This window comes from Nannobrachium achirus (genome assembly GCF_963921795.1).
Source record: "Nannobrachium achirus genome assembly, chromosome: 13".
NCBI lineage: Eukaryota > Metazoa > Chordata > Actinopteri > Myctophiformes > Myctophidae > Nannobrachium > Nannobrachium achirus.
The window spans coordinates 53770200-53781148 of NC_137833.1; the positions used below are offsets into that span (position 1 = coordinate 53770200).

The following is a 10949-nucleotide window of genomic DNA, read 5'->3' on the forward strand; positions in this document are numbered from 1 at the left end:
CATTTTAATAATCTTTTATCATTATTATTATTTATTTTTATATAATTTTTATCCCACAATTTTGTAACCCATTTTTTCACCCAGTGCTAATTGCCTATGTAATCCTGGGCTCTGCTCTCCCTCTGCCACGCCTGGGGAGACAACGGACTGACCTCATGCTTCCTTCTATGCATGAGGAGTCCAAGTTGCTTCTTTTCACCTGACAGTGGAGATTTCCCTGGTTTGGACGTAGCGCGTGGAAGGAACACGTTATTCCAACCAGTTCCTTTCCCCTCCATCAGGCGCCCCGGCTGGCCAGGGGGAGGCATTATTGAGACCAGGATTACATGCATGTTTTTGTGAGGGTATCAACCCTAGGAGACACGGGGAGAACATGCAAACTCCACACAGAAAGGCCCTATCGCCAACCCCACCTAGGGTGTGGGCGCTGATGACGCGGAGGAGGAACACACCGCCAGCGCCCACAGCATCCCCCGGCGGGAATCGAACCCAGGACCTTCTAGCTGTGAGGCGAAGCGCTAACCACTGCGCCACCGTGTCCCTTTTTTTATCATTATTTTAAATATAAACCTTCTCTTCTGGGTGCCCGTGGCCAACCACTGGTGTGTTATAGTGATGTCCAGTTTGTTTATTTCTGATCTCTACTGTAATCTTGTATTTCTGAATCTTAAGTGCTGTATGCACTGGATTTCCCTTGCAGGATCAATAAAGGGCTTGTCTTAACTTAACTCCCATCTGATTGGTTGTCTGTGAGAGACAGACTCTGTCTGTCTGTCTGTCTGTCTGTCTGTCTGTCTGTCTGTCTGTCTGTCTGTCTGTCTGTCTGTCTGTCTGTCTGTCTGTCTGTCTGTCTGTCTGTCTGTCCGTCTGACTTAAAGGAGTAGTTCACCCCCAAACAACTTATTTTCTATCGATTACTCATGCCATGGAGACTTGAGTCAGTGACATGGATATGTTTTAGATCCACTGCCATACAGTACACAGACAGTAAATGAAATCCAGTGTTGGAAAGTAAATACATTGACCATGTATGACCCAGCTAAAAGAAGCCTTGAACTTAAAGGAGTAGTTCACCCCCAAAATGACTTTTTTTCTATTGATTACTCAGGCCATGGAGAGTAGAGTTCAATAATATTTTTTGTGTTTTTGTCACATTCCTAAGACAAAAATGTGATAACAATAAATTTCCGGAATCAATGGGGGTAAATTTACTCGAATCAAAATGTTGTCTTAGGAATGTGACAAAAAACAAAAAATATTATTGAACTCTACTCTCCATGGCCTGAGTAATCAATAGAAAAAAAGTCATTTTGGGGGTGAACTACTCCTTTAAGAACCCTGAGGATCAGAACTCCCCTAAAGCCCCCCCATGGTCTGGCTCCACTGACCACAAGACAAAACCAGTGGTTCTAACATAAAGTGGTGTAAAGTAACAGAGTAGATTGACTTAATTTTAGTCTATTCTGCATCTAGCTTAAGGGCACAGACCCGTTGGGAAACGAGTTTGGGGCGACTTTGAAAGAGGGCGACTTATCTGGCTACCATTTGTATTTTACTTATACTCCTAACTCCACTACATCTTGGATCCAAATATTGTACTTTTACTCCACTACATTTATTTGAAAACTTTAGGCCTACTAGTAACTTTGTCTTTGTAGATTTTGATCTGTACTGTATTAGCCTGCAAAACCTATGTGCAAAACCCACATTAACAACTTCAGCCCTATATAGACCTACATTTCAGCCATTTGAAAATAGCTCACAATGCCTTTAATGCGATGCATTGTAGATCTGCTTGTAGATTTTCAAAATAGTTGCATGCATTTGAAAACTTGCATGCAAATACTCATTCTGCATAATGAGTATTACTTTTGGTACTTTGAGTAGCCTACATTTTGATGCCAATACTTTTGTAGTACATTTTGAATTCCGGAATTTTACTTGCAACAGAGTCTTTCTAAAAATAAAATAAAAAATAAAATCCACCATTGATTCATTCTGGACCAATCAATCATCTTTGGTATCACTATCACCCTGGCATTCATTATCACAATATTTCAGTGTCAGTGTCACAGGCAGACTTGGGTGAAAGTGATCGTCTGATGACATCTGCTGGAGACACCTGGTACAACAATCAACCGCATCTAAACAGAGTTCTTTTTGACCCCGAAGACTTTCCGTTACAACCGAGGAAGTGCGTTCTGTGTAAAGTAAACAACATGAGAGCAGGTCCAGTTATATGTCCAACGTTTCATCAGTAGTAGTCAGGATACATTAGTGCATGAAGTACCAGCTTAACATTTGTAAGAATTAGTGATGGAGGCTCAGTTGAGCAACGCGAATCCTCACATCTTCTCCCGCTCTGCTGACAGACTGTTAACGGGCGACGATGAGGATGAAGATGTGCACGATCCCATCGACCAGAGAGAAATATTTGATATCCTTCAGATCAAAACCATCTAATCTATCTGCGTGCTATTCTACTGGTTCAAAGCTACCATGGCTAGTCAGAGTTATATGACGCAACGTTACGTTAAATGATTATTAGTAGACCTAATTGTAATTCATTATAGTCACTGTTGACTGGGTTGATCACGATATTTTTTATGATCATACGTTACTTTTTTTATTAATTTGTCAGCTTTGACATGACTGTAAATGATACTTTTAAGAGTCTAACCAGAGTTGCATCACAACTTGCATCACATCTCTTTCTCAGCTATATTATTGACATGATCAGAACTTGTATGTTTTTGTAAGTTTATACTGTGTATATTGTCTATTGATTTGGTCAGGTGTACATGTATCAGGTCAGCTGTTTAGTAGCCTATATTGATCCGATCAGTTGTGTATTGGCAGGCTGAAGTTTGTCTTTTAGAGGCAAGTTGTCATACAAAAATACATTTTCTTCACTCTTGGCTGAAGTTTGTCTTTTAGAGGCATGTCATACAACAATAAATTTTCTTCACTTTTGGGCTAAAATCTCTAGCTTTAAAAAAAAAGATCTTTAAAAAAACTAACTGGTAAATAAGTATTAAGTCAGTTTATCATAATATTCTTGATGATACATTCAATGTATCATCTAGATATAACGCCATGTCCCGCTGCCTCCTGCATAATGTGACATTTAGAACCAGGTGGTCACAGGACCGTTGAGGGATTTTCCACGAGCGCTTCCAAACTCCAGGACTTAGAAATAGACCTATATATCACCTGAACCACATTTCTTGGATAGAAAGTAGCTCCTAACATGTCTACTGTGGATTTTTCTGAAACAAACACTTTGCAGATAGAAAGAGTAAATTCCAAGCTTTCCATAGAGCCACAATATTGGTGAGTTTGAAGTCGTTTAATACAATCAGATAGCAAAAACTGTTTTGATGCATTGGATCCCTGTATTGCAACCCTAGATTAATCCGATTATAAAAAAATCTAGTGTTGCAATTTGCGGCTATGTATCATCTCTAACTATAACTCAACAAATGGTAAATGGTGCATTTTTATATAGCGCTTTTATCTTAACTCAGGGGGAGCCCGGATTCGAACTGGGAACCCTTCGTGCTCTAATGGTTTCTCTACCCCTGAGCTATACCGCCCCTAAAATGCAATTAAATATGCAGACTTCAGACTATTACGTTGTTTGAACCCTTAATGGCAAGCTGTCTGGTGTTTTTTAAATCTATATTATGGTTCTGTTATCATGTCAGCTAGGCCTGTATTTTTCGATTATTTTTATATTCCTATCAATTACTCTTTGATGAATTGGATAACCGCAAACCGTGTATCAACACATCGTAAAAGTAGTTTATAACAGCTGATCTAGTGCTATTTTGTATTTTCCCAATGTTTAACATTTTGTGACATTAAAAAAAGTTTGCCTACCATGACATGCCCAAAATAGGGATACATTTGATGTCTTTATTAAATTATCAATGATATTTTTATCTTTATTTTAATAATGAATTCAGTTGTCTTGATTACTTCCATCATCATGTCAGCAATTACATCTTTAACCATGTTAACATCTGATCAAATCCATCAACGACCCTGAACATCCACTGTCTCTGGAGGAACTGAATGTGGTGGAGCAATGTAGAGTCAAGGTCTGTCGGTCTGTCTTTTTGTCTATCTGTATCTTGAGTTTGTAAATAAGACTGAACCACATTAAAACCTGGAATTATTTCATGCTTTCGCTATTGAAAAATAGCAGATATACTAGCTCACAGCGCGGCACAGAGTGCCGCGCTGTGAGCTTGTAGATCTGCTATATTTTTTTTTATCGTGAACATTTTGCTAATCTTTCAATGTATATAATTCTAAAGCGAACTTTTGTAACTCAAATCTTTGCTTCTGGGGGTCCCTGGAACAACATATTTTTAGATGGGGGTCAGCAGTCAGATACATATAATTCTAGGGGTCCTTGACATGAAAAAGTGTGAGAACCACTGACATAGAAACATGCGTTTTTCAAAAACCTTAGCAGATCTACAAGCGTGGCACTCGGTGCAATCTGAGCTTGTAGATCTGCTATTTTTCCAATAGTTAAAGCATAAAATAATGGTTGAAGTAATAATGCGTAATAATGTTCCAGGTCCTAACCCTAGCTTATCCTTTTTGAGTAAAAGATTGTTGGTCCTTGGGGGGTTCCAGGGGGTCAAAAGTAATTATTATAGCATCCCAATAATTCTAAGTTAACCAATTTATATGTTGGCTATTCAAAAATAGCAGATCTACAAGCTCACAGCTTGTCACTTAGTGCCTCTCTGCGAGCTTGTACATATGCTATTTTTGATTTCTTTAAAAAAATATATGTAAAATCTTTGAGAAATCTTTGAATACTTTTGAGGAGCGTTGAGTGTGAAGTCGATCAGGCGAAAGGTTCTGCAGGCCAGGCCCGCTCCAAAAGGGCTATTCATTTAGTTTTACCAACATTAACAACAGCTGTATCACAACACTCTCTCTCTCTCTCTCTCTCTCTCTCTCTCTCTCTCTCTCTCTCTCTCTCTCCCTCTCTCAGGTGAATGACACAGAGAACTCAGTGGACGTAGAGTTCACTCCCACCATCCCTCACTGTAGCATGGCAACGCTCATTGGCCTGTCAATCAAAGTCAAGCTTCTACGCTCTCTGCCGGACAGATTCAAAGTATGTGTGTGTGTGTGTGTGTGTGTGTGTGTGTGTGTGTGTGTGTGTGTGCGTGTGCGTGTGTGTGGTAAACAGCTCACAGTTCACGAACAAATAGCTGAAACCATGTCCCACATCTTAAATGGGTGCCATGTATACAGGGCGCTTATATGTAGACATGACAGAATAGTGGATTTGATATCAAAAGATATCTCTTCCATCTTTGGGTCCTCCATCATGCTACATGAGCATTCTACTGTGAAGCTGAGCATGTTTAGCCTGTGTAACGATGATGCTGTGTTCACTAACATTACAGCTAACACCCCTGATGTCATTGTTGTTAATGAAAACCATAGGGAGGTGTTTATTCGCGAGGTCGGCTGTACCTTTGATTACAGCTTAGAGGAAGCCTTCTCTTCTTAGAGGAAACGGACCATCTCACTGCTAGGCTAAAGATGAAAAAAAAAAAACTTTTATTTTTTATCTTTGGGAGCCTAAAGCACGTGCACAAGTTGGTTGTGAGGGGCCTTCAAATGGCCGGCCTCTCCAAAAGGAGGGCCAAACAGTTAGCAAGGTACTGCTCCGTACTTACTACTTACAATACTGCCAACAGTATTGTATGTAACAATGTTCTGCCCTACATGCACTTTGTAACTGGCCGTTTTCCTAATTATATGACTGCACTGATATATTTTTTGTCTTTTGTATATTCTTGTACTTCTGCTTATGTGGACATAAATAAACATTTCAAGTGTGTGTGTGTGTGTGTGTGTGTGTGTGTGTGTGTGTGTGTGTGTGTGTGTGTGTGTGTGTGTGTGTGTGTGTGTGTGTGTGTGTTAGTGTTATAAAAAGAACTGTACACATACTGTATTTAAAAATCTGAGCACAGTGTGTTTGTGTCCTCCTCAGATTGATGTAAACATCACGCCGGGAACACACGCCACCGAGGAAGCAGGTAAGCAATTTATGACATTTTCCGATTACGAAAAACTAATCGTAAACTGTTTCACAGGTTCTGGTTTTGTTTCCATATCGCCGCTGTAAGGTGTCCAGTTGTTCTTTTTTATTATTATTATATATATATATATATATTTAAAAGTAAAGTAAAAACAAAAAAAGGAAAATTGTGAAAATAGCCTACAAGCTGTGAACTTGTAGATCTGCTACTACTCTTGTGTGACACTCTAGTACATACATGGGCAACTGGCGGCCCGGGGGCCCCCACCTTCACTTAATGCGGCCCGCAGGTTGATATCAGAATACTGATATATTATTGGTTTCAGCTGTTATAATTCCAAACGTGCAAACATGACCAGCTTTAATTGCTTCAGTCGACTGTATATTAGTATCTTCTTGATGACTAGTAGCCTACAAGTAACAGTCATTTTTTTATGTCCAATGCATTTGTGATTAAGTTCATAAAGTAAGAAGTAACATAAGAACCTGTACATGCATTTGAAATAAAATGTAAAAAAACTTTTCAGGATATCAATTAAAGAATTAGCAAAAATAGCAGATCTACAAGCTCAAAACGTTTACAAGCTCAAAAAAGTTTTGAGCTTGTAAATCTGCTATTTTTGACTGTATATGCATTGTGGCCCTCTGGAGTGTGTGAAAATATAGTGGCCCTTTCCAGCATCAAAGTTGCCCACCCCTGCTTTAGTATGACAAAGAAGGGCATTCATTTACAAAACCAAGAAAAAGGAAAGATGGAGATACAAGGTTTCTGTCAGACAGCAAGGAGAAGCTAGATGAAGTTCTCAGAAGCTCATGTTGGGTCCTGCTCAGGTCGTGGTGCTAACCCTTTTACGTGGGCTGTTTGTGCTCATAAACACACCTGTCATTATTTACACACCGATTTTGTTGTCATTTTCTGTAACCCTTGGCAATAGAGCTGCTGGGCCGAACGATGTCTAACCATAACAACGCATGCAGGTTGATTACCCAATCAGTTATGTAGCTTATCAGTCTGACACCTCATTTAACCAATAGTATGTAATGTCCATTTAACCTCATTTTACGCGTCCTTAGCTCTCAAGATGATTTGTACCATGAAGACAGCTGTATGCTGTATATAGCGGTTTACAAAGAAGGTGCTATATAAATGCACCATTTACCCTTTTTTGCCATTTACAAAATATGTAATGCTGTCATATTGAGTTGCATGTAAATGTATGACAACGGGTCATGGCATTTAAGACATGCTCATGGTTTTCGGCGTTTCCGTTTTCGAAGTGATTCGGTTTTAATTAAAGTTATTTATATTGTGTTCTGTCACTATTGTGCATTTTGCACTGTGCCTGTATCTCCTGGGATTGAGCAGCTGCCATAGGAAGAGATTAAATGAATATACAGTAGATTACAATTCTCTACATTGTGTTACCAGTAAGACTCCACAACTCGGGAGATAAGCTACCATCAGGTCGCATACACAAACTTTAGAAGGCAATGGTAGCCAATCAGGAGGGAATATGGGAAATGGGACAGATCCGTGTTGATGACATGACTTTAGAGATACTGTGTACCGCTTTGAGTGATTTTAGGGCAAAATCTGTAGGAGCAGTGTCCAAAAATGTGTTTTGCAAGAATCTGCCTCATGGTGGTGCTAGAAGAGGGCCATGTGAGAAATGAGGGGTGGAGGTTGTGGTTTGGCAGTCAAGGAGTGTGTGTGCAAAGTTTGGCATGGATAGGGGCAATGGTGTCAGAGATATGAGTAGGGGAAAAGTGTGACGTGACGTGACGTGACGTGACGTGACGTGACGTGACGTGACGTGACTGACCGATTGACTGACTGATTGACAGCCGGTCGAGGTTTTGATATGTTATTATTAAATTAATTTACAGTAGATTATAATTCACTACATTGTGTGTTATTTCCCCAGTGAACAAGCAGCTGGCGGATAAAGAGAGAGTAGCAGCAGCTCTGGAGAACGCACAACTCCTGGAGGTGGTCAACCAATGTCTGACCACAAACCATCAGTGAAAACACCCAATGAGAGCTGGAGGTGGCCAACCAATGAATGACCACCAAGCATCACTGAACAACCAATCATATGATATCTGAGAACCCAGGTTCCATCCAATCGCCTTTCACTGCTTCAGTTTTAAGTAACTTTTGTCTCATGGCTTTGTTTCATTGGCTAGGCAGCAGATTTGAATGGGAAACTTATATGAAGGTGTCATTTGTGTTTGCCGTTAATATATGATTTCAACATGAAGATGCATTAAACCCATAATAAAGCATAAACACACATACAGGTTGTGCATGATTATTCTGTCTGTCTAAAACTCACTCACAATGTCACAATAATATCCTTGTAATTTTTCCAGCCTGGAACATTCCGCTCTACAGTTAGGTGTGTTAGACAAAAGCCCTTCATGTGTCTGTAATTTCTTTTTAGTTGAGGACAACTGTTTTCACTGAAAGCAAAAGGAAAAAATATATATACAATGGGGGAAATAAGTATTAGATACACTGCTGATTTAGCAGGTTTTCCCACTTCCAAAGAATGGAAAGGTCTGCAATTTTTATCGTATGTATACTTCAACTATGAGAAATTCCAGGAAATCACATTGTATGATTTTTAAATAATCAATTTGCATTTCATTGCAGGAAATAAGTATTAGACACGCCTACCAATCAGCAAGAATTCTGGCTCTCACAGAACTGTCAAATATTTTTTAAGCAGTCCTCCTATTCTACACTCACTACCTGTATTAATTCATCCTATTGACCCACGTTTTACTTTGTTACCTGTATAAAAGACCCCTGTTCACTCAATCAATCAGACTCCAACTTTTCCACTAGGGCAAGACCAAAGAGCTGTCTAAGGACCCAGGGAAGAAAATGGTAGACCTGCACAAGGCCGGGATGGGTTTGAAAGATTACCATACCACAACAAAAAAACAACAAAGGCCATTCTTAACACAAGAGTCCCATGCAGTAGTGAACATGGCACAAAGCCTGTTTGTATATCTGGTACTTCTATAATTGCTTTTTTATTTCTTTCTTAATGTGTGTGTGTGTGTGTGTGTGTGAGCGAGCTTGCGCGCACACGCCTTCCAGTTGAACAACATACCCATAAGGTCAGCAAAGCCGCGACCGCGGTTTTCCCGGTGAACCTGAGCGCAACGGTGGGGGCGTGGGAGTGTGGGGAACACACATATAGCTTTATGTATTGAGAGGCACTCACTCACCGATTTCGTAAGAGACTTGTCGCCAATTGCAAGATATTTAAAAGTTATTTGGGGCCATGATGATAACCCCTTCTTCCCATTATTAGGCTAAGGATTTATATTGTCTGTTATTGTTTACAACCACAATTATTCACATGTGGCAAGATTGCGGTTCCACTAGTTTTACTAGTAGGCTAGTGTAGGCCTATAGAAGCCTTTTCATAAGTTAATTTAATGTTTTCCATTTAATGATTTCCTTTATCGTCATCTTGCGCTAATGAAAGCAACTGTTTTTGCCAGGTTTAAGGTCTTATTTTAGTTGTTTCTCATAAGCTCGCGACCCTCCTTGCCCATCGGCCCCCACCGTTGTGCTTAGGTTCACCGGGAAAACCGCGGTCGCAGCAAAGCCACCCACAGGAAGTCGCAGTTTCCTGTGACAAATCTCATCTTTTTCTCGGGACCGTACCTATGTTCCCCAGGTTCTATGTTCCCCAGGTTCTATGTTCCCCACTTTCTTACCACCTAAACCTAACCCTAACCCTAACCTCAGTCAAACTAATGCAGGTTAACCTGTGGGGAACATAGAACCTGGGGAACATAGGGTGGACTTCCTTTTTCTCATTGTCCATCTCCTTCACAAACTGGGAACATTATTTCAAATTCATTCTTGCTTGCAAAGCTTGGACATAAAGTGTGATAGGGAAAGTGATGCATTGCATTGACTGTGTAATAACTGATGTAATAAATCATATGAAAGTTGGTAATCAAGCTGTTCTCTGCCTTTTGTTAAATGACATAAAAAGCCAATGAACAAAGGTGACCTTTGTTCATTATTTATCAGGGACAATGAACATTAATCCAATAAAAGGTGCCAATGTTATCCAAGTGGTTACTTGGCTAACTCTTGTTGTTATACATAATTGCAGTTGTACATTTGTGCAATTATGTATAATTTTGAAATCTTGAATTGTATAGGCCTTCAAACTGACACAAATCAGCAGTGGCGGAAAAAGTACTCAGATGTTTTAGGGGAGAGCAGGGTAAACTGAGACACCCCCTGGATCTATGCATTGAAACACATTTGTGGTCATGTGACCATTATATTTTCAAGACCCTTGAATTTTTCCCTTGCCATGAAGGAGAGGACCTGATAGTGCTGTTGAAAACATGCTTTTTTCACAAAAATATGTTTTTTGCATGTAAAAGTAAATTTTCTTTGCTGTCAACATAATCAGCTGTTGTGTCACAGAAAATTGAATCGAGGAGAACATTTTATATCATACATGTTGATGAACTACCAACTTATAAATCCATGTGATAGATGCTAGCTAAACATTACCCTGAATTGATAAGAGATGTCATTTTCCCCAAAATGTGGCTATGGGGTAAAGTGAGACAATTGCTTCGGGGTAAAGTGAGACACTATCTCACATTACCCCAACATGATAGACCAGGAGAAAGCTGTAGCCTACAAACCTGATTAAAGGGTTTACCAAACTTCTCTCAATTGATTCCTATGTATTTTTCCCTGTAGAATCTGCAAAGTATATGGTTGTATTGTGCATAATTAATTAGATAATTAGCACATTTGACTAATTCAGAGCCTCTGTTCACCTCTTCATCCAGGACTTTGTGTCAGGTGAGTGGGTTT

General features: G+C 39.7%; 1 protein-coding gene across 1 annotated transcript; it reads left to right on the forward strand.

Annotated features, from left to right (window-relative positions):
* Nucleotides 1-2219: 2219 nt before the first annotated feature.
* Nucleotides 2220-8377, forward strand: ciao2b (cytosolic iron-sulfur assembly component 2B). The gene is made up of 5 exons (XM_080740395.1): nucleotides 2220-2437; nucleotides 4024-4103; nucleotides 5018-5143; nucleotides 6032-6077; nucleotides 8005-8377. Exons 1-5 carry the CDS (start codon nucleotides 2317-2319, stop codon nucleotides 8103-8105), a joined length of 474 nt encoding a protein of 157 aa, XP_080596521.1. The 5' UTR covers nucleotides 2220-2316; the 3' UTR covers nucleotides 8106-8377.
* The last annotated feature ends 2572 nt before the right edge of the window (nucleotides 8378-10949 follow it).